The sequence below is a fragment of the Pan troglodytes genome, chromosome 3, assembly GCF_028858775.2.
Source record: "Pan troglodytes isolate AG18354 chromosome 3, NHGRI_mPanTro3-v2.0_pri, whole genome shotgun sequence".
Taxonomy (NCBI): domain Eukaryota; kingdom Metazoa; phylum Chordata; class Mammalia; order Primates; family Hominidae; genus Pan; species Pan troglodytes.
The window spans coordinates 7561649-7585863 of NC_072401.2; the positions used below are offsets into that span (position 1 = coordinate 7561649).

The 24215-nt window shown below is 53.0% G+C and overlaps 1 protein-coding gene across 5 annotated transcripts in view; it reads left to right on the top strand.

Moving 5' to 3' along the window:
- SORCS2 (sortilin related VPS10 domain containing receptor 2) overlaps positions 1-24215 on the top strand; it is a 552106-nt gene that overhangs the window by 43398 nt on the left and 484493 nt on the right. The window contains exon 1 of one of the 5 annotated variants that reach the window (XM_016951277.4): positions 19817-19979. The exons of the other annotated variants lie outside the window; for them this stretch is intronic. Coding sequence (XP_016806766.1) covers positions 19968-19979 — 12 coding nt within the window. The 5' untranslated portion in view covers positions 19817-19967. Of the gene's footprint in view, positions 1-19816; positions 19980-24215 lie in introns of those variants that run through there. 5 annotated transcript variants of the gene reach the window in all.

Below are 24215 nucleotides of genomic sequence, written 5' to 3' on the forward strand. Positions count from 1 at the left end.
TAGGGTGGCCAGAGGAGGTCTCACTGCAGGTGACTTTTGAGAGATTCTGGGAGGGAAGTGAGGGCAGGAGCCACGTGGGTATCTGAGGCCTGAGCATTCCAGGCAGCAGAACGTCCAGTGCAGGGGCCCTGGGGCAGGGGTGTGTTGCCAGGCTGAGGACTGGGAGTGTGTCTATTGGCAGCAGGAGAGTGAGGGGGGTCTGAGAGTCACGGGAGAAAAGACAGGAGGTGCTGGGGCAGGAGGGGTTGATGGCGTAGGTGAGGGGCATCGGAGAGAATATTCCCTGCCGCTGTGCTGTGTTGCTGCCTAGTAGAGCCACTGTTACCGGTTTCTTACCATGGTTTTATTATTTATTTATTATTTTTTGAGGTGGAGTCTCGCTCTGTCACCCAGGCTGGAGTGCAATGGCACAATCTCGGCTCACTGCAACTTCTGCCTCCTGGATTTAAGCGATTCTCCTGCCTCAGCCTCCTGAGTAGCTGGGACTACAGGCATGTGCCACCATGCCTGGCTAATTTTTGTATTTTATTAGAGACAGGGTTTCACCATGTTGGCCAGGCTGGTCTCGAACTCCTCACCTCAGGTGATCTGCCCACTTCGGCCTCCCAAAGTGCTGGGATTGCAGGCCTGAGCCACCATGCCCAGTCAGTTTTATTGTTTTAATGCTGTCTCATCTCACAGGAGAAACTTCTGTTATTTTCCAGATGGAGACCTGGCCTTGGGGGAGTCCCAGGGCTCTGTTGAGCCCACCTGGGAAAGACTGGCCGGGTGGGGCTCTGAGGCAGCCATCCTGAGATGCTGGGCCTCTGTGCCAGCGCACATGGTCACTGGCAGCTATTTTTAGTTCCTGGCGGCGGTGCAGGAGGAGTTTGGGGCCTCAAGTCCGGCCGAGAACAGAAATTGGAATGTGAAGTTTCTGACAAGCAGCAGATAACATGGGCAATTTTCATCTTCTTCTTTAGTAAATCCAACTTTAACAAAATTGATTGCAATAAAAATAGACAGCCTTTTCAAGATGCCCAGGAAAACCTCCTAAGCCAAAGGGATTCCTGCTGAAAACAATCTTAACTTGTTATTTGAAGAAAGGCTTTATGCTCCTGGTGGCCTTCTGGTCTGTGTCCGCTGGGCTGCTGTTTTTAGAAGAGACCCCTCTTGGCTGCTGGTCTCAGGTGGCCACAGTGACCCACAGTGGCTCCTCCCAAGGGGACCCTGTTCACATCCTTCTCAATATAGTTGCAGCCAGGGAGTGAACCCTGGGCCGCAAGACTAGGGGCTGACTCTAGCATTTAATACTTTTATTTAGCTATCTATTTATGTATTTATTCAGCATCTTTTGAAAAGGACCTATTATGGACCAGGTATTGAGCTTGGTGCAACGGGTGCCTTACTGAGGAAAGCAGACAGGATTCTATATCCTGAAATGTTAAGTCTTATGTTTCAGCCTCTCTGGGCCTCTGTTATCCCATCTATAAAGTGGGAATAATAATACCCAGTGGGGAGGGCCATGAGTTTACGTCAGATCCTGATTGACAAAGCCCTTTGGAACAGGCAGAATGATGGGCCCAAGGAGGGGAGTTTCGTTTTCTCATTCTGCTTGACATACTCTATTGTGGATGTTTTTTAGAGTGTGATTTCTCTAGGATTTGTACCATGATCCATCTGAAATGTGTGTGCCGTTTTCCTTTTGCTTCTGAATTAGAGAACTATCAAGGAGCATGGTGCCAGAGTGCTCAGGAGTTCTTGGGATACCAGCAGACTGTGGGCCAGGGGTGCTGTTGGATGGCTGTCATCTGCAATGTGAAGTGCGTCTTCTTTCGGAAACAATGTTCTTTCCGATGCGCTGGCAGGAGGGAGACAGCATTCTATTTGACTCATGGTGGGAATGAAGAGGCCACGTTTGCAGAGGCCGAATGACATGACTGTAATCCAACTCTTCCATGAACCAGATGTACTCAAAAGAATAAACAATGATTTTATTAATTTTGGATGCTGGTGCTTGAGGAAAAACAGATTTAATTAGATTTAATTAGAAGAGGCTGTGGAGGTAGAGGGAGTCTGGAGGGGGTCACTGGTACTGCATACAGCTTTGTATGTTGCTAATGATGCTTTTTGCTGTGCAGAAAGTCAAATCCAGACTGAGGCTGTCGTTAAATTTTTTTTAAGGTATAGCAGCCATGCTGCTGGTAGGGCTCCTCGGTCCTTGCCTAGCTAGGAAGATGGCTGGTAGCAGCCTTAAGCCAGACAGTTCTCACTGGTCACTGGGTGGCGCTGTGAGCTCAGAGCAGCTTGGTTGCTCTCAGGAGTGAGGGGCCTGTGTGCGTGTGCTCACGTGTGTGCATATGTGTGTGTGCCTGTGTGTGTGTGTGCAGGTGGCATCAGTGGGGACGGTGGAAGCCAGGCCTGCACCCTCACGTGGTTGTGTTTGTGTTAATCTGTGGTGTGATTAGGAGCGTGAGCTGCTGCCCTGCGTGTGTCTGGGTTTGAATCCAGCTCCTCCTGTCACTAGCTTGGTGCTTCTGTTTTCGCCTCTGCTCCCTCTCTGGAGTCTGTGGCTGACCCCTGTCCGCCAGCTCCTGGTGCACACAGCCTCCCTGGGTTGGGCTGGGCCAGTGAGCCCTCTGAGGTCTGTCCCGGCCATGTGGCTGTGGCACTCTTTACCACTGCTGGCCTGTCACCCCCATCACCCCTGTGCCCTCGCTGCAGCCTCTTCATCTGGGCCATCCGTGGCTGCATCTGCCCCAGCAGCTCCACCACTGGGAGCACTAGGCATGGCCCACGTCCCTGTGGAGTTCAGCGGGGAGCTGGGCACAGCGCTGGCCTCAGCAGGAGACTCCCCCGTCCTCTTGGCCTCTGTGGCTCCTTCCTTTGCTCCCCAGAGCCTCCTTCAAAGTCCCTGTCCCTCCTTCCTCCCCACTGCCCTCTGCTCCTGCCACTCTCTGCAGAAGGTTCCTTTGTGCTCAGGATGCTGCTATCAGTTGAAGGGGGACCTCCTCCTTACTCACGGGCTGCCCGTGGCTATGTTGGCAGCTTCTGGGCTTCTGCAGAAAGGCTGGGGCCCAGGACTGAGGGACCTGGGGCAGGGCTGTGGCCGGGAGGGCCCCCGACCTCCTTTGGACTGCCAGGAGCAGCTCCCCTGCTGGTCTATATACCTGGTTGGAGTCCCCGTGGCCGGGACAGTGGCTCCAATAACCACGCTCAGCGGCCCTCCTCTTCCTCTCTCTCTTGCTTTCCTGGAGGGCTTCGGTTTTCTTTTTTGAATCTTCCTGGTCCCAGACCCTTCCCTGGGTGAAAGCTACTGTCACCAGGCTGCTGACTGCTGACTGTGAGCCTGGGATCTGGAGAAGGGCCTTAGGGAGGGCTGGTTTGTTTGCTAAAACAGCCCCTGGGGAGCTGGGGCTGGGCCCGGCTGGGTCGCTGGGCGAGTCTCGCACTTGGCTCCCAGGATAGGCCTCTTATGGGTCATTTCCTTCTTGTAAAGCAAAAAGCAGGGGTTCTGGCCAAAAAGTTCTGAAAAGACCACTTTTGCCCTTTTGGATGTTAGGGAAGTGAATAAAAGAGAAAAGAACTAACTCTTTGATTTCTTTATCTTTGAAGATAAAAGCCCAAGAATTTGTCAATGAGGGTGAACAGCCCAGAGCTGCCTTCATCTTTGTTGAAACTGCTTTGGGGAAGGTGGACGTTGTTCCTGGAAGGGTCGGAATCTTGTGCCATCTGGTTGGCAAGCACAGCCCTGAGTGTCTCGCGGTGGCTTCTTGTCTGTTGGGAGCACAGGAAAGCTCTGCTCTCCACAGAAGGGAATCTGAGCTTCTTCGCTGTGGACCCGGTTTCTAATTTCAGCTCTTGCCCTTCAAAGCTGGGGCCTGGGAGAGTCCACCTGACGTTGCTGGGCCTCCGTGTTCTGGGCTGTGATGACCCCGGCCCCACGGGGCTGTCGTGATCCCCGAAGGAGATGGTGTCAGGGGAGCTTGCTGCAGGGGCAGAGAACAAAACACCAGGTACCTGCGGGTGTTGCTTGCACGTACCACCTTGTCACCTCCTCCGGAAGAAGAGAGAAGCTGAGAACCCTGCTGAGCTTCGTTCTTATCAGGTTTTACTTCTGTAAAAAATGTTTCACCAGCAAATTACCTCGATGAGTCCTTCCTGGGGATTTGTAATTTGTTTGATACGTAACGCAGGGCCATCCAGGGTGTCAGCTGGAATGAAAGATACACTCTAATTTGCGGGGGAGCTTGGAGGCTGGAGTGATGGTAATTAGAAGTGATTATCTTCCTCGGATTCTGCCGAATGTTTCCCGTCCTCATGGTGGAGGTGGGAACTGCGCAGTGCTGGGAAAGGTTGTGACTGCCCTGAGGCCCAGCCGCCCTGAGAGCTTGGTCCTGTCCTTGTTTTCTGGGCTGGGCTATGTCTGCATGTTGAAGGGCTGTCTTTGAAAATGGCCTTCACTTTCTAGCCCCAGATCCTGTTGGAATCCTGAAGCTGCAACTTGTAAACCTCCCCCTGAAGGGGCAGTGAGAGTGACCATGACAGTGACAGTAAGAGCAACTGCCCGCTGTGGTGCTATCTCCAAAACACCCTGAGAGTAGGACTGGTGGCTGAAGTCGGGTGGTTTACACCCCGGTCGACCTTCATTTGCAGTTGCCAGATAAAACATAGGATTCCCAGCTCAATTTGAATTTCAGATAAGCAATAAATAATTTATTATTATTATTATTATTTTTTGAGGCAGAATCTCATTCTTGTTGCCCAGGCTGGAATGCAATGGCACGATCTCGGCTCACTGCAACCTCTGCCTCCCGGGATCAAGAGATTCTCCTGCCTCAGCCTCCCGAGTAGCTGGGATTACAGGCTTGTGCCACCATGCCCGGCTAAATTTTTTTTGTATTTTTAGTAGAGACAGGGTTTCACCATGTTGGCCAGGCTGGTTTCGAACTCCTGACCTCACATGATCTGCCTGCCTTGGCCTCCCAAAGTGCTGGGATTACAGGCATGAGCCACCTCACTAAAGGCCCCCATTTCCTGGGGGGCCGGTGGGGCTTGGCTGGTGGGCAGAGGACACCCAGTGTTTTAAGGTCCCTGCTTGTCCAGGCCTCACTGCCCTCTGTGTCCCTGGTTAGTGCTGTGGAGAAGGGGTGGGACATGGGCCCTGGTTGTTGTGTGGTCCAGCATGAACGCTCCCAGTGGCCCTATAGACCACCTTTCTCCTCCTTTTCCTCACCTGGACGTGGAATGAGGGTCCGGCCTGAGTCCCTCCTCTTCACTCAGTTTTTCACTTACTGTGCACTCTTCCATGTCAGGCACTGTGAGAGGCCTGGTGCATGGTTGTGATGGCGTCAGATGATGCCCCTCCCTGCCCTTCTGGGGTGCATGGTTTGGTTGGAGGAGGCAATTTGCAGTGAGAAACAAAAGAATCCACAGGAGACGCACTGAGAACTCTGACAGTCGCCAGCACACGATGCCATTCCGTAGTCTCTCCCTGGTTAAGGTGGTTTTCATTTTATTTTCCGTTCCGATTCTGGGTGCTTCTGAGTGCCTCACATCCGTTTGCTGAAAGTGCTGCAGAGCGACTGAGTGAGCACTTGGGGAAATGAGCAAACATCTGTGTGCGTGTGTGTGTGGCCTTGCTGGGCGCTGGGATGCTTGCTCCGCAGGCTGTTTAGCTGACGGTGTTGAGCGTCTACTCCGTGCCTGGCAGTGGGAGTGCAGGGACAGGTGGAGTTCACGGCATCCCTGGCTGCAGCTGAGTGCAGCTTGACTGTTGGGGGTACCGGGCAGAGGCTGCCGTTTGACTGGCGAGGAAGCTACCTACCTCTCTGTTATTACATCACCTAGGCAGCTTCAGGACCCCCAGACCCACCCTGGCTGCCACACTGATTCAGTAGGGCCTTCCTCCTGCTGTGGCTGGTCCTTAGGAAAGCGGCTGCGTGAGAGTCACATGAGTGTTCCTTCGGAGGCTTTCAGAGCCCTGTTGTCTTCTTCTTTTTTTAAAAGACAGGGTCTCATTCTGTCATCCAAGAGTGCAGTGGTATGATCACAAATCACTGCAGCCTTGAACTCCTAGGCTCAAGGGATTATCCAACTCAGCCTTCTGAGTAGCTGCAACTACAGGCATGCACCACCACGCCTGGATGATTTTTTTTTAAATTTTATTTTTGTAGAGTTGGGGTCTCACTATGTTGCCCAGGCTGGTCTCAAACTCCTAGGCTCTAGCAGTCCTCCCACCCCGGCCTCCCAAAGTGCTGGGATTATAGTGTGAGCCACTGCACTGGTCTTCTGAATCAACCCCTGAATCTTTAGCTCACTGTGCGTCATCCCCAAGCCCGTCTCTTCCCCTTCCTCTCCACCTTGGCTGGACACCTGGGCTATCATGTCCTTTGCTCTCTCTTTCTGGAGTGAATTTCTCCCCATTCATCCTGCTTTCCCAAGCCCGCCCACACTTCCAGGCCCAATTCAAATGTTAGCTTTTGGGTGAAGCTTTCCCAGCCCCCTCCAAAGTGGCTTTCCCCTGGTCCAGACTCCGTGGCCATTACTTCCCCCAGGATTTGAGCTGATGCTCGGTCAGTCTTATACCAGAGTTAGCTGCAAACATGTCTATGAGCGCCCCAGCTTGTCGCCTGCAGTGGGCAGGGATCACACCTTACCATTCCCAAGTTGCCGTCACAATCGCTTGGCCCAGGGCTCAGCACCGGGAAAAGGCTGGTTGGATGGGAGGCACTGGGGCACCCATGGTGGGCTAGCAGTGACACATGCTGGTGAGTTTCCAGAGGACGGTCAGCCCTGGTCCTCCTTGAGTGCGTCATTGGCTGCAGGGCCCCTGGGGGCTGAGGGTTGGCTCGGCGCCCTGGTGAGGTGCTGACCCCACCCCACAGGCTTGCTTTCTCCATGAGGGATCTGAGTTCCCCCTCCCCATCCACGCACAAGCTCTGGGGGATTGCACTTAGTTGTCACGTGGGATGTTCTGGTCTCGCCAGCATTGAGATGCTCTCTGAGCTATAGAAATGGCAAGGGCTGGATTTAGGAGGTAGGTTTTGGGTTTTGGGCAAAGAAGGGGCTAGGGTTGAGGAGATCTTGGCCATTCTCCTCCCTGCTAGGCTAAGCTGAGAACCGAGGTTCAGAGAAAGTGGTGTGATTTGTCCCCTGTGTGATGGTCTCCAAGACCACCCCTAGGAGTGGTGATTTGCTAGGGGAACTCCCAGGCCTTGGCAGTGAGAGGAGAGAGACAAGGCCAAACCAGCTGAGGGAAAGGTGCGGGGAGTGAAGGCTGGAGGAGCCCGGGCTCCAGCTTCCAGAACCCTCTCCCGGCAGAGCCACATGGCACAGGCCTGATTCCTCCGGCATCTCATGATGACACCCGTGAAACACCGTCTACCAGGGAAGGAACTGGCTGCACAGGCTCCCTCGCCAGACACACACCAAAACTCCAGACTCTCAGAAGGCCAGCGGGTGGTCGTTGGCATGAATCATGTGGTTTGCACAAACAGCAAAGGCGCACTGAGCCCTGCTTCTCAGTTAGGGCGCGGGGATCCCCCCCAACAAACCCAAGTTCGCAGACGCCAGGCAAGCAGGTAGCTTCCCTGCAAGGGCAGGCCAGCCTCTGGGTCAGCACCTCACCAGGGCACCAGGCCAAACCCTGCCCTGCTCTCTGTCTTCACATGCATTCCCCTTTCCCTGGCACGCAGCAGGCCTGGCCCGATGGTGGGATTCCGGTGGAGCTGGGTGTGCACCAGGTGGACCGGGAGGGCCATGGCCAGGAGGAAATGCTCGCCCTGTTCTTGGTGTTGAGTCGTCTCCTCTGCTCAGTGGAGTCACCTCTGTCTCTTTGCCCCTATTTGTCGTTGACTCACTGCAGCCTTTCCTGCATGGAACGGGAAAGAGGGTCCCCACTTCTGAAGCACATAGGAAGGGGCGGTTCCCCTGGGAACAGGGGCTGTGCTCCTCCCAGCCTCCAGAGCCCGCCAATCTCCGTTCTTGGAGCTGACAACTCCCAGCTTGGCTAAACCCCAGCAGCACTGCGAAGTCTCCTCCGCTTGGAACAAGCTTGGGGGGTGAGTTTCTCCAGCTCATGCTCTCCCCCCGAGTGGTTATTTATCCCCAAAGTCATTCCGAAGATTCATGGGTAAGGGCTTTCAGCGGCCTCCTATTCCCCGCAGATGCCAGCCTGCCTGGTGGAACGCGGCGCTGCTCCCGCAGGAGTGGACGGCGTTCCATCTTCGCCACCACACCGCTGCTCCGTCCCTGCCCCTCGGTCGCTGTTGCATATTAAGTGCAGGGTGCCCGGCAGGCCTGCCAAGGTCTTTTCAGGGCCCATGTGTTCTCAGGGGAGATGAAAAGCGTGAAGCAGGCGTGGTGTGGATTGGCCTTGGCACGGCACTCCTGGTTCCAAGCACTGAGGGCCCCCTGGAATCCCCCTGGGAAGACTGAGGGCCCAGCAGACCCCACTGTGTGCGGTTGCCCCTACTCTGACACTCTCACCCATTCCTACCCTGACTCCCACCTACCTCCCCCAACTCTTGTTTAAACAATTAGGGGTGAACTGTTTTCGGCCATTAGGAAAAGGAGGCTGCAGCCGGGACAGGCTGCTCAGCAGCTTTTGTTCTGCTCAAGAGCAGGGTTTTCAGAATCTTGGTGAGGGAGTGTGTGCTTAATATGCCAGTCAGCGAGGCCGGACCTGAGTACCCAGCCCAGCCCGCCGCCCCCTCCTTGGCCAATTGGGTGAGAAGTGGACAGTTGGAAGGGGGGTGGCTGGAGGGGGATGGAGTAAGCCACCATCGGAACCCAAGGTGGCTGCCTACCTGGGCCCAATGAGCTCAGAGTTCAGCAGGCGTGGATGGGGCCGAGGGTCCTGTCTCCTGGCAAACCAATGGGGTGTGGACAGTGAGAGTGGGCGGGAGGCTGGGCCGCTTCTTCCCCCTTCCCCCGGAAGCTGCAGGAGCCTGGATGCAGGTCCCTTCTGGTCCCAGTCACCTCCCTACCCTCCCCAGCTGGTTACCTCCTCCAACAGGGTCTCTTTGGGTAGAAAACAGGCAAAGCCACAGTGGTCCACCCCCCACCCCGGCTTGGCTTACCTGGACCTGGTGCGCCATGGATGTGGACATGCGGTTCTCATCCCTGCTGCACACCGGAGGCGGCCTGGAGCTCCTTGCTCCTTCGGGACGCCTGTTTCAGGACTGATATGGAATTTTTCTGGTGGAACAATTACAGTCTGATGTAATTTCTTTCTGAAATAACTTGGGCTTTAGAGTCAGAAAGACCTGGATTCCACTCTGGCTCTTGCTAGTTGCGTGGCCTTGGATGATTCCCCGGGGTCTTTGGTTTCTCCATCTGTGAAGTGGGAACAATGTTAGTGCCTCCCAGTGCAAGGTCGTGGTGAAGATTTCAAATGTGCACAGACGCGAGAGTGTCAGCCATTGCTATTGGTGGTGGTGGTGTTATGGTCGCCTCCAGCTCCAGTGCCCAGAGCGGGGCCTGATGTGGGGCAAGCGCTTGGTGAGTGTAGAGCTGAAATCAGTGACCCTCTGCTGGGTGGAGAGATGAGTCCCAGCCTGGGGTTTAGGGACAAGGGTGCTGTCCCTGCCGTGAGGAGTGAAGGGCAGGCAGGACCACCCCCCTTTTACAGATGAGGAAACTGACTTTCAGAGATGGCAACTGACTTGTTCAGGGTTGCCCAGCTGGGCTCAAGTGCTAAGAGTAAATGCAATGTTGCATGCCACAGACTGGCGGTGTTTGGTACCCAGCCTTGCCGTGATACTCCCGGGGTGCATTTTGCCTTGATGTCTGGTTCTGTCAGTCAGAAAGGGATTGTGCCAAATCCCTGAGTATCTGGGAATTCCCTGAGACTCCAGTTTAAGGGGGCTTCATGCAACTTAGCAGTCATTCCACACTATGCAATTTCAGTCCTGGGTGAGTACTGACAGCAGCCACAGCCGTGCAGAAAATGCACACGTGAGTGCCGCGTCATTCTATGGCCTGGGTCCTCTGTGTCCCAACACATGTTCCCCTGGATTCTGGGTACCTGGTCACATCCATGTGAGGAACCCCCATCCACCTGTGCCCTTTGGCACTCTGACCAAACACATCCGGATCCCTCCAGGGTGTTGTTATGGCTTAAATGAACCCACATATCTCACCCGGGGCTTAAATGAACCCACAGATCTCACCCAGGGCTTAAATGAACCCACAGATCTCACCCGGGGCTTAAATGAACCCACAGATTTCACCCAGGGCTTAAATGAACCCACAGATCTCACCCGGGGTTTAAGTGAACCCACATATCTCACCCAGGGCTTAAATGAACCCACAGATTTCACCCAGGGCTTAAATGAACCCACAGATCTCACCCGGGGCTTAAAACCACAGATCTCACCCAGGGCTTAAATGAACCCACAGATTTCACCCGGGGCTTAAATGAACCACAGATTTCACCCGGGGCTTAAATGAACCCACAGATCTCACCCGGGGCTTAAATGAACCCACAGATCTCACCCGGGGCTTAAATGAACCCACATATCTCACCCAGGGCTTAAATGAACCCACAGATCTCACCCAGGGCTTAAATGAACCACAGATCTCACCCGGGGCTTAAATGAACCCACAGATCTCACCCGGGGCTTAAATGAACCCACATATCTCACCCAGGGCTTAAATGAACCCACAGATCTCACCCGGGGCTTAAATGAACCACAGATCTCACCTGGGGCTTAAATGAACCCACAGATCTCACCCAGGGCTTAAATGAACCCACAGATCTCACCCGGGGCTTAAATGAACCCACAGATCTCACCCGGGGCTTAAATGAACCCGCAGATGTCACCCAGGGGCTTAAATGAACCCACAGATTTCACCCAGGGCTTAAATGAACCCACAGATCTCACCCAGGGCTTAAATGAACCCACAGATCTCACCCGGGGCTTAAATGAACCCACACATCTCACCTGGGGCTTAAATGAACCCACAGATCTCACCCAGGGCTTAAATGAACCCACAGATCTCACCCAGGGCTTAAATGAACCACAGATCTCACCCGGGGCTTAAATGAACCCACAGATCTCACCCGGGGCTTAAATGAACCCACAGATTTCACCCAGGGCTTAAATGAACCCACAGATTTCATCCAGGGCTTAAATGAACCCACAGATCTCACCCGGGGCTTAAATGAACCCACAGATTTCACCCAGGGCTTAAATGAACCCACACATCTCACCTGGGGCTTAAATGAACCCACAGATCTCACCCAGGGCTTAAATGAACCCACAGATTTCACCCAGGGGCTTAAATGAACCCACAGATTTCACCCAGGGCTTAAATGAACCCACACATCTCACCTGGGGCTTAAATGAACCCGCAGATCTCACCCAGGGCTTAAATGAACCACAGATCTTGTCTGTGGCTCATAGCCAAAGCGTTGGTGCCAGGGACTGGGGTTTCTGTTCCCATGTTGCCTTGGGCCTTTGCTGCTCTAATCCAAAGGAGCAGTGGTGGGAAGAGCCAGGTAGCATCTGGAGGGAGATGGGGCTGGGGAATCTGCACTCTGAGATCCGAGCCTTCCCTTCCCTGGTGAGAGATGCTCCTCATGAGCCGTGAGCGTGCGCTTTGGATGTGGAGTGTGCACACGATGGCCATGATGAGGGCCTGGAACTCTTTCGCCGTGACTCTGCTGTGCCTTCCACCAGCAACTCTCCACCTCCCCACAGCCTCCTGCCATCTCCGGAGGCACAGTCCTCCCTCCCTCCAGGCTCTACCCGCTTGCCTCCTCCTCCAGGGTCCCCTTCCTTATTCCCCAGGTAGAAGTGGGTTCCTCTCCCTCCTGGCCCTCTCTGCCTTTACAGGGGCTCAGGAAGTGTCTGCATAACAAGCCAAGGTGAGAAGGCCAGTGAGATGTTTGGTGAGGGGAGCAGTGGGCCCACCTGACCCGATTAGGCCTTCACATGTCCACAGTTGCTTTCTGAGCCCAGGGGTCACCAACAAGACCCCAGTTGTGGCAGGTAGGAGCACGGGAGTGTGGTGTGGCCTGAGTACAGAATTAGGAAGGCTTCACCCACCCATGATGTGTTTTCATTGCAGCCCAATGTGACTAAGAATTACATACTGTAAACGGATGTTTCTATCTTTAATTTTTTTTTTTTTGCCTTTATTGGAGGCTTTACTGTTTCTGGGTAATGAAATCCATTATCTGGTTTTCAGTGGAATACTTAGAAGAGAAAATTATTGGAATGAATAAACAATGCAATGTTTGTACCTAAACATTCCTTTAAAATATAATGAAAAACATTTTGTCAACACTTGCAGGGTTTTGGTTGTTTGGCCAACCATAAACGGCGTCGTAAAACAAAGCAAAGAAGCAAGTTTGTTAATCTTCATGAGGACTATTCCTGTGCGTTTTCTGTGGAGGATTTGGAACATAAACAGGGCGTGTTAGGGTTGCTGGAGGGACGGGAGGGGCAGCGCTTTTTTTTTTGGTGGATGTCAAAGCCAAGGCTACGAGAGTGCTGGAGGTGGGCAGCGGGGTGCGGCCTGGGGGACCTGGCGACCCTGGCGAGGGGCCTGCTTCTTTGCTGAGCCCCAGCTGCTCATCTTTGAACTGGGGATGCAGGTGATGTTTCCTGGGGAAGCCGCCTTGGAGGACCACTGCGTGGTCAGATAAGCTGGTGGGTGGGAAAGTGCTGAGCAGAGGCGGAAGGCCTGCACCCTGGTGACAGCTCCCACCCAGATCCTAGGAGGGCGCGACTCTGTCCTGTCAGCAACGGGATCCCCCCAAACTCCTTACTCCATGTATGACAGGAAGAGTCCCTCTGGGGAAGGGACAGCCCTGGGAAGGGGTGTCAAGGGAGCAGGGTGTCTTCCCCACCTGAGAACCGAGCCCCATCATACACACAGCCCCGGGGGCCATGGGTTTCGTGAAAGGTCTGGCCAGGCCTGAGCCGGGATCCCAGCTTAGCCACCGACTGTGTGTGACCCCCCTACCGAGGGAGGCTCCACAACCCCAGACTGCTCTCGGGAAAGCTGGTGATTCCATGATCGCATGGGGTCCTTGCGGGGCTCAGCTGAGAGGCTGTGTGTGGAGGGTGTTTTGTCAGTTGGAGAGTGCTTTACATACTCTGAGGTTCCAGGCCAGCAACTCCTTCTGCAGGTGTACAGGTCGCGGTGGGGGGGCCCTGGGATGGATTCAGACTTTATAGTCACCACACCAGGTGCGTGTCCTAGCTGTGTGACTTTGGTCAAGTTACTTAACCTCTCTGGACCTCCAATTCCTCATCTGTAATAAAGAAGATGATGACCTTTCCGTGCCAGTGTCCTGTGAGAATTGAAGACAGCATCTGTGAAGTGCCTGGCCTGCCAAAAGCCTTCTGGAACAGTAGTGATGATCACTGTCATCGTGTGTGACCCTGGGCTGTGTGCCTGTCTTGTCTCATTCTCAGTTTTCTCATCTGTGAAAGGACAGAGTTTGACTAGTCTGTTTTTTAAGGTCCTTGTTCTTTATTTGATTTTATTCCTCTTTCCAGGTGTACCCTACTTTTTTAGTAATTATAATATTTGAAGCCCAATGCTTTAATCAGACTTTGGCAAAAATAACTGATCACCTTAAGAAGACAAATGTTCCAGAGATTGGAGAATTCCATTCGTGGCCTGAGAAAGGCTGGCTTCTGTGTTAGGCCAGGGTATGAGGATAGCTCAGGGGGTGGGAACCCTGAGAGCTTGTGTCTGGCACTGTAGGGATGGGGACTTGATGAGCCATTGGATTAGGCCAGCAGGGTTTTAGCCAGAAGTATCATGGGCCCCTTGATTTTTACTGTAAGTCAGTTTGGCACTGGTATGTGGGATTATGCAGTTTGTATCAGTCAGGATAGGTAGATAGTGCTGCAGTAACAAACAGCCCCAAATCTCAGTGGCTTAAAAGAATCATGTTCTATTATCTCATGGTTATATGGGTTAACTGGATCCCCTGCATAGTTCTTGCTTGCTTGTGTTCAGATGGCGGCTGGGACTGGAGTCCTTTGAGGCTCAACCGGGCTGGGTGTCCAAGCTGGTTTCTTCACTGACATTTTAAGTACCTGGGCTGGAATGGCTGGAAGAGCTTGGGACTGGCTGGTGTCACTCTCTCTCCTGCAACCTCTTCATGTGGCTTGGGCTTCCTCACAGCATGGTGGTCCCAAGAGTGACTGTTTCAAGAGTGGAAGTGGAAAAAAAAGTGGAAGCCACCCATGTCTTAAGGCTGAAACCAGAAGCTGGCACAGTGTCCCTTCAGCTGTCTTCTGTGGGCCGAGAAGTTGCAGAGCAAGCCCAGGTTCAAGGGGAGGGGACATATTCACCTTTTGATGAGAGGAGTATCAGAGAATTTGTGGCCATCGTTACTGTGCCACTGTCATTTGTGAGGGCTTATAGGGCACCAGGTCCTTGTCTAGGGGCTTTTCTGTGTCACTTCATTCACGCCTCTGTGACATCCTGGTAGATGGGACTATCACAGTCCCCATTTTACAGATGAGGAACTAAAGGTGGACGGGGAAGTAACTTGCTCAAGCCCTCGCACAAAGCATGTGGTGGAGCTGGATTCAAACACAGAACTCCCTTCCCCTCCTGCGGTATTGACATGTGCGGTATAGACGACAACAAAAAAGATGCCGGGACCCGCAGGTTTCCTCTCTCTGGTAAAAGCTGAATTTATCCACTCAGATTTGCTCTACGTGGCCCCTGAGCAGGGCCCACGGTGCGTGTGAGCACGCCCTTAGCAGGCTGAGGCAGGAGTGAGTCTTCTCTAAGAAAGAGGGGTAGGCTGGATGCGGTGGCTCGTGCTTGTAATCCTAACACTTTGGGAGGCTGAGGCGGGTGAATCACTTGAGGCCAGGAGTTTGAGACCAGTCTGGCCAACATGGTGAAACCCCATCTCTACTAAAAATACAAAAATTAGCCGGGCGTGGTGGCATGCACCTGTTGTCCCAGCTACTCAGGAGGCTGAGGCAGGAAAATCACTTGAACCCGGGAGGCGGAGGTTGCAGTGAGCTGAGATCACGCCACTGCCCTCCAGCCTGGGTGATTGAGCGAGACTCTGTCTAAAAAGAAAGAAAGAAAGAAAGAAGGTGAAGGCCTGCTTCCATCAGCAATTCTCCCACCACCTGGGCCTCTTTGTCTTTGAAGGTTTCTTTTCTGCAGGCTGCTCTGTGCGTCATTTAAAAAACCCCCACGGATCCCCTTTAACGGGAAACACGCTGGCTCTTCTGGTGTGGTTTCAAGTCAGCCAGCTTATTCCAGAGACATTTCGTTGTGAGTATTAATAAAAACAACATGCATTTTTGTATGTTTCCATAGAGACTTCCCAAGATTTATGTCCCTGAGACATATCGTTGGAGCCTGTGGAATAATTATGTTCCCAGCGTCCCGTGATATTCTGCAGGTCTCCCCGGCTGAGAGGCAGATGTTGAGGCTATTTGTGTATGAACAAGAAAAGGACAGACTCAACCGGCCTTGGGGTCTTTCATGTATTCGGGGAGTGCGAGGTGTCAGGGTACAAAGAGGCGAGGCCGAGGAACAGCTGGGCAGGCAGCGCTTTTGCGGCTGCAGTTGGGGCTGCTTGAAAGTGGACTGTGTCTGCCAAGAACAGTGGGTTCCCTTTCACTTTGTTACTTAATAGGAGAAACCCAGGCTTTCGCTGAAGGCGAGAAGAACGGGGCCTTTTAATATGGACTCGTTGCCGGAACCGCCACGACACCAGGGCAGGCTGGCCAGTGGGCGCAGGGCCAGCCACCAGAGGCAACAAGGAATTCTGGTGAGGATGCTGGAGTGGGCATTAGGAGGGTAGAATTCTTGTCCCTGTCTGCCACCGAAGACTGGGTGACTTGGGCTAAGACAGAGCTCTGTGGGTCCCAGTATCCTTGTCTGTAAAATGGGTGCATTGGGATAATAGCCTTTGATTTGCAGGTGACTGAAGCCCAATTCAAAGTAGCATGAGAAGAAAAGAGGACTATATATGACTTTGCATCATGGAAAGTTTCAAGGGTAGTGGCCAGCTTCAGGTGTGGCTTGTTCCAGGGGCTCAAACAATGCCTTCTGAGCTCTGTCTCTTTTCTTGCTCTCTGGTCTCTGCTAAGGGATTTGCTCTGGAGGTAGTAAGGAGTCATCATAAAATTTTATTAGGGAATTGAACAAATTTTTTAAATTAAAACAAATATACATATGAATATTCAAAACATGGAGAGAGGGTTGGGGGGACCAGGACTGATTTTCTCCTTGTCCAGTTGTTAGAACATCTCACATTGTAGTGTACAGGAGGGCTCACTGTAAGCCGTAATGTGCTGTTCTCAAGACTAGGAGTTATTTCAACATGATAGCAAGCAAGTATTGGATCAAGATGACCAGGATTCTGACCTTGGCTCTGACACTTTCACAGGTTCTGTGGCTCTGGGAGGGAGTGTGCTCCTGCCTAAGCCTCAGTGTCCCTTTGGGTAAATGGGTATGATAGGATCTACCACACCCCCAGGCATCACATCTGCATTCCAGGCAGGAAGAAGGGGATGGGGAGGTGAGAAGTCCTCCAGAGACAAGGTTTTTAAAAAAGCGATCCCAGAACCCCCACCATGTGACTTTGCTTATGTCTTGTTGGTCACAGCTGGATCACATGGCCACCTCTACAGCTCCTTTGGAGTCCAGGAAGCAGGTGTCTCAGCTGAGCACATTGCATCCGGGACAGAATTGGGTTTGGGTGGCAAGGAGAAAGGGGAGAGCAGGGACTGGGCAGCCCACATTCTGGGGGCAGGACCTGATGATGACAGCGGCCAGTACTTATGACACACACCCCTCTGGCTGAGCCTCCTCTAAACGTATGGTGCCAGTCATATCACTTGCAAGGTGGAAAAGGGTCTGGGAAGGCCTCGAGTCACTCAACTCCCTGACCTCTGCAGTACCACCCTCAGCAGTGAGCCCCTCACCCCTGGCCTGAGTCATGTTGCAGAGCTGAGATACTACCTGGCATCTGGGGGGCCTCAGCACTTGTGGAGGCTGGGGAGTCGCCAAGGAGGCCTGAGGCAGGAGAGTGGGAGGGCAGGGTCTTCCAGAGAGAGGGTGAGCAGGGGCTCTGGGGGAGGAAACTGCAGGAACTGAGGGGCCAGTGTGGCTGGGAGGGAGGGCATGCTGGGGCCAGGTGTGGGCAGGATGGGCCCGGTGGGGCAGGGCGGAGCTCAGGGGCCAGGAGTGCATGGATTTAGAGCAAACCGCATGACTCTGGGGGCTGGCCAGGAGGGTGGTCCGTGCTTCTCACCCCCTTCTCTTTTTTTGGAATGTTCCTATGATGGTTGAACTTTTTCATTGAACATGTGTTACTTTTATAACACAAAAGAAATAATAGAGTGATTTGACTTTTGAAAATAAAGGCTCTACATACTTCCCCAAATGTCTTTGCACCAGACGGCGACTCTTTATTAGCTCCACCTTCACAAGCCCTGAGTGACCGCGCAATTCATCACCCAAACCAGGATGCTTCTGAGAGGGGCTGGGGGTGCGGGAGGGATTGGCATTGTGCCGGTCTGACAGGCGTCAGCTAGGACTGTTGCAGGCATGGAGGGCCCTTCCTCACCTAAACCCCAAACAGATGAGGCTTCTAAAAATTATTATAGATGAAAATCTCCAACCAGCCTGGTTCCTCATGAGTGGCAATCCAAAATCATTATTGTATTTCGTTTAGAAAAAATTGAAACTGTTGAATGGAAAATCCCCCTTAGCTGGCTGGGTATGTGGCATTATCTCTGTTCCCCAGATGGAGCCTCAGGAAGCTGCATGACTCTCCCAGCTCAGAGCCAGCATTTGGGATGGAGACCACAGCTTGGACCCCTGAAACTGCCTGGACTCAGCCCCTGAATCCCCCAGCTGGGCTCAGCCCCCCATAGCTGGTTTTTCCTAATTCAAGAGGCACCTGGAGGATCAAGGGCATCCTGGTGATCACAAAGCCTGGCCGTCCCGGCCTTTGAGGTCTCCTGAGCAGCCGGGCTAAGGATGCCAGTTCTTATCACCATCCCTGTCTCAGATTCCCTTGTCCCCAGGAGCCCTCCCCACAAGGTTTGCTGCAGGGACAACCTGAGCCTCGCCGGGGAGGAGAGACCCCCAAGGCTCCATCCTGAATCTGTGGCCCTGTGTCCCTGCCTGCCTCTGGTCCACTGCCTATGACATATTCAGTTTATTCTGAGCAGTGACACGGGCCGTCTCCCTGTTCTCATTAGGGATCTGTAGCTCATTCCAGGCCCAGCGAAGGCGCTGCAGAAGAGGGATGGTGCTCCCTGCAGGGGTGCACGAGGACCCCTCTGGTGCCTGCCTTTGTTCCCCCACTGAGTGCCGGGGCGGAGGAGGTGTCCAGGGGGCAGGTGGCCAGGGCACCCCCAGCTCCCTCCTAGTTGAGGTGGTGTCATAGGAAGGATTCAGGGGCCCACAGGGACACTGGGGAGGAGGTGGCATGAGCCAGGCTGTGTAGGCAGTGCTCTATGGTGACAGGTGCCTGGCTCCTGAGGGGCCAGGGAGGATGTGCTGGCAAGGCAGCCCCTCCAGGAGGGCAGGAGGCCCCTGCCTTACAGCAGGGTACACACACTGAACCCACCTCCTGAAGAAGTCATGGGATTCCGTGGATGGAATTTGCCTCTTCCTGCAGCTAGGTGCTGGTTCCTTGTGACCCGGGTCCCAGGAAGCTTTGTTCTCAGGGTAAGAGTTACATGAAAAAAAATCTCAGCATTGCTCTTCATCAGAGAAATCCAAATCAAAACCACAATAAGATATCATCTCACCCCAGTCAGAATGGCTAGTATTAAAAAGACAAAAAGTAACAGATGTTGGCATGGATGCAGAGAAGAGGGAACTCTTAGGCACCGTTGGTGGGAATGTAAATTAGTTCAGGCACTGTGGAAAACAGTATGGGGATTTCTCAAAGAGGTAAAAATAGAACAATCATTAGCTCCAGCAATGCTACTATTGAGCATCTACCCGAAGGAAAGGATCAGTGCATCAAAAATATACCTATTCGTATGTGTATTGCAGCACTGTTCACAGCAGCAAAGATATAGAATCAAACTAAGTGTCCATCCATGATGAATGGATAAAGGAAATGTGGTCTAGACACACCGTGGAATACTATTCTGCCATAAAAAAGTATGAAAGCATATCTTTTGCAGCAACATAGATGGAACTGGAAATCATTATCTTAAGTGAAAAAAGCAAGGTACAGAGAGTCAGATATAGCATGATCTCACTCATAAGTGGGTACTAAGAAGTGTGTGTCCATGGACTTATGAGTGTGGAGTGATAGACAGTGGAGACTCGGACGGGTGGTAGGAGCATGATGACAAGTTGGTTAATGGGTATAATGTACATTATTTGGGTGATGGATACACCCACTATACCATCTATGTGTATAACAAAATTGCACATGTGCCCTATAAATCTGTAAAAATAAAAAGGAAAAAAAGAGGGGCGGGCTGACACCCAGGGCCTTGGGAATTCCATGGACGTGACTTTGGATGCTCTGAGCAGTGCTGGCTGTATGGGCTTGGGCCGGTGACTGGGCCTCCTTGGACCTCAGGTTCTGTATCAGGAGGATTCTAATAACAGTGACTGTGTAGTGCTGTTGAGAGCAGAGTCTCTCACATCTCCATGCACACAGTCCCCGGGGACCGGTCAGAGTGCAGATCTGACTCAGCAGGTTTGGGCCGGCTGTGTTCCCATGAGGTCCCAGGGGATCCGATGCTACATCTGCAGCCCAAGCATGGGCAACGGGGAGAGCATGGGTGGGAGGTGTCTGCGGTGCACAGATGAGTATGTGAGCATGTGTGTGAGCATGAGTGTGTGAGAGTGAGTGTGTGAGCGTGCGTGAGAGAGTGTGACAGAGTCCAGAAGGCAGGAATTGGCTTCTCAAGCCTTCTCAGGCTTCCATTCACCCACCCATTCACTCAGCAAGGCACTGAGCGGTCAGGTCAGGTTCCTGCCCTAGCGGAGGTGACAGTCCCATGCAGAAGAAGGTAAGTGTAACCAGTGCTTCCTGGGCAGTTTCCGTGGGACTTGGGAGAATCTAACAGGTGGCTAAGCAGGGAGAGCTTCCTGGAGGAGGCGGCTTTCATCTGGGACCTAAAGGGAGATCCTTGTTCATCTTCATATTGTGCCGTAGTTCCTGGCAGACGCAGGAGCCTCAGTATGAATGGGCTCAGTGAAATAGAACTGAAGTGAGTTGGAGCGAATTGACAGGGAGTGTGGGAGGCAGGAATGGCAGATGGCGTTGGAGAGAGGGTGTGCTGGGGAGGCGGCTGTGATGGGGGTCCAGCCCTTCTGAGTGGATGGATTGCTTGAGCCTGAAGCCCGATGCCTTCTCCCTGTCCAAGTGGTCCAGAGACAGGCCTGAGTTCCGGGGCTCAAGAAGCTGGTTAGCCTCGTCTTCTCAGGCTTGGATCAGCGGTCAGGTGGGGGCCGGCTCCTGGGGAGCTTCTGCTCACAGCCATAACTGAGAAACCATCTGTTCCAATCTTTCATCTAACTAGGCCTGTGGTGTTATCTGTCCACCTGCCACAGACAGGCCAGGGCATGCCCTGGGCAGAGCGGCTGTGCAGTGGGGCCACTGGAGCCCCGGGGTTGGAGCATGGGGACCCGGGGTTGGTGCGTGGGGACCCGGGGCTGGAGCGTGGGGAGCCGGGGCTGGAGCGTGGGGACCCGGGGTTGGAGCGTGGGGACCCGAGGCTGGAGCGTGGGGACCCGGGGCTGGAGCGTGGGGAGCCGGGGCTGGGGCGTGGGGCCCTGGGGCTGGAGCGTGGGGACCCGGGATTGGTGCATGGGGACCCTGGGCTGGAGTGTGGGGTCCTAGGTCTGGCCCCACTGGGGCTGGCCTTGCTGGGCAGGTCATGCTGTCTCTCCAGGTCTCTGCCTCCTCACTTGCCTAGGGTCTACAAACTCGGACCTCTTCAGGTGCCAGGAGGCCATGGGTGTCTGAGGCAAGTGTCCTGAAGAATAACCCTGGGGCAGGGAGAGGCTCTTGAGAGTGGGGAGAGCGTGCCTGGTGAGCACATGCCCGCTCAGAGGGGACAGCACTTCTTTGCTCCAGCCAGGGCCGCCACGAGGGACCAGGGAGTGGCATTTCCAGATCTTTTGATTCTTCTAGAGAATCTGGAAGTCTGTATTGTAGGGGGCTTTCCTGGTTTTAAATGTTGACAACCAATTAAAAATTAAAAAACAAAAAACAAAACACCATGTGTGACAAATAAAAGCCACCTCTGGCCGAGACTTGGCCCCTCAGATGGCAGTTTGCAGCCTCTGGGCAGGAACTCTAAACTGTGGGGATATATTCAGTCATTCATTCACTCATTCATTTATTCATTGAATAACCACAAATGCAAAGGCCCTTGCTAGGAACTGGGGGATTACAGAGCTGAACTGGAAATGGATTATGCCCTCCAGCTCGGCGCCCGGGAGGCAGGAAAACCCCAAATCTCGGATGCGAAGGTAATGTGGTTACCATCAATAGCGGGGGAGCTGTGACAGCTAAGCCTGGCAGAAATCAGCTGCGTCTCGCATGATGGGGGGTTGGGACTATGGGGGTGTCGGGAAAGGGGGCGTCCAGCATGAGCAGACATGCTGGGGGCAGAGTGTGAGGTCTGTTGGGGGAAGAGTGGGGAGCTCGGTCTGGCAGAGCCGGATAGGGCTGGACGGTTTTGGGATCCAAGTGAATTGAATCTCCAGGCAGAGTGTGGGCACCGGCCGCAGCCACCCATTCCTAGCATCCTTTGGATGTAGGTGTCATCGGTAGAGACTCGGGGGTCATTAATTTATGGCTCCTGGGCATTCACTGGTGATTTGAGAAGCTCAATAGGAACTTCTCAGTATTTCTAGAACAGGACAAGTTTTGCTATTTTAACATCTGGGAGACCTGGGGGGCAGGAGAGAGAGAAGGGATATTATTAGAATGTGTGAATCTTGGCCGGGCTCCCTCGGGCCCTGGAGTGGGCAGGTGGCCAGAGGACAGAAGTGATATTTCACACAGATGGTGGCCTCTCCAGGCCTCTGCAAACCAGCAGGACGGATTGGCGGTGAGGTGAGGCTCGTGTGCCTGGCGCCAGGAGTGCCCACCAAGAACCTTAAATGGGTGAGGGGGCTGGTTTTGCTCAGCACCGAACTTGGGGAAGGCTGTGTGAGGGCAGGGAGACCCAGGCCTGGGGGTGGTGGGGGTGGGGAACTCCCCGGGGCCCCAAGAGAAACCAGTGTAAGTATGGACCCTGAGAGGCGGCAGGGCAGGGAGAGCCTCTCCGCATCGCGATGGTCACAGTGGCTCTTCCAGGCAGGGAGCCTGGCCAAGATTCGCACATTTTAATAATGCCCCTTCTCCCTTTCCTGCCCCACAGGTCTCCCAGATGTTCAAATAGCTTGTGTCCTGCACACTGACTGAGAGTGTGTCCTTGACAAGTCCCTTCACCTCCCTGAGCTCCAGGCTTGTCACCCGTAAAAGGTGGTGACAGGAAGAGAAGTGCACATGTGGGAAGCTCCCGAAAGGTGCCATGTGCTCTACCCCATGTGTGCCCATTCTTCTCTGGCCTCCCCCAGCCCCTTGTCCTTCTCTGCCTGCTCTGTGCCCTGGAGGTGAGTCCACAGCTTGCTTACCTGGCCTCCCTGGCCCTGGCCTCCCATTGGGTTCAGTCAACGAGAGGCGCCGACAGGAGATGGGAGGAAGGCGAGGATGGGGGATGGGTTCCTGCAACTTTCTCTTTGAGGTCTGGGGTTGCTGTGTTTGCTGCTTTCCTCTGTCCACAGCTCCACTGGCCAGCCCTGGCCCATGGCTACAGCTCTCACCCGCCCAGGTACCTCTGCTCTGTCCTCTTCCTCCTTCAGTGTTGGGGGAGTGGTGGCTTCCAGCAGGGGCAGAGTGCTTCTGCTGCGTCCCCTGCTGACTCCTTGGCTCTGTCCACACCTCTGTGATTATCCCTTTCTTTTTTTTTAAAATTTTTTTAAAATTATACTTTAAGTTCTGGGGCATATGTGCAGAACGTGCAGGTTTGTTACATAGGTATACATACGCCATGGTGGTTTGCTGCACCCATCAACTTGTCGTCTACATCAGGTGTTTCTCCTAGTGCTATCCCTTCCCTAACCCCACACCCACCGACAGGCCCCGGTGTGTGATGTCCCCCTCTCTGTCCATGTGTTCCCATTGTTCAGCTCCCATTTATGAGTGAGAACATGTGGTGTTTGGTTTTCTGATCTTGTGATAGTTTGCTGAGAATGATGGTTTCTAGCTTCATCCATGTCCTGCAAAGGACATGAACTCATTCCTTTTTTATGGCTGCATAGTATCCCATGGTGTATATGTGCCACATTTTCTTTATCCAGTCTATCACTGATGGGCATTTGGGCTGGTTCCAAGTCTTTGCTATTGTGAACAGTGCCGCAATAAATATATGTGTTCATGTGTCTTTATAGTAGAATGATTTATAATCCTTTGGGTATATACCCAGTAATGGGATTGCTGGGTCAAATGGTATTTCTAGTTCTAGATCCTTGAGAAATAGCCACACTGTCTTCCACAATGGTTGAACTAATTTACACTCCCACCAACAGTGGGAAACATCCTCTCCAGCATGTTTCCTGACATTTTAATGATCGCCATTCTGACTGGCGTGTGATGGTATCTCATTGTGGTTTTGATTTGCATTTCTCTGATGACCAGTGATGATGAGCATTTTTTTCATATGTTTGTTGGCTGCATAAGTGTCTTCTTTTGAGAAGTGTCTGTTCATATCCTTCTCCCACTTTTTGATGGGGTTGTTTGTTTTTTTCTTATAAATTTGTTTAAGTTCTTTGTAGATTCTGGATATTAGCCCTTTGTCAGATGGATAGATTGCAAACATTTTCTCCTATTCTGTAGGTTGCCTGTTCACTCTGATGATAGTTTCTTTTGCTGTGTAGAAGCTCTTTAGTTTAATTAGATCCCTTTTGTCTATTTTGGCTTTGTTGCCACCCTTTCTTTAAATTCTATTAACCATGTGGTTTCTTGTGCAGATCCTGGCTGACACAGATGTATCTCATTTAATCCTTACCATACTCAATTAAAAAGTGATGCAATCATCCTCATTTTACAGACGTGGAAGCTGAGGTCCACAGAGTTCAATTCCATGACTGGGGGATTTGAACCCAGGTTGTGGGACTCAGGATCTCCTCAGAACCCACATTCTCAAGCACAGATAGAATCATGGGGCTCACAGGGGTTGTACTCTGTACTC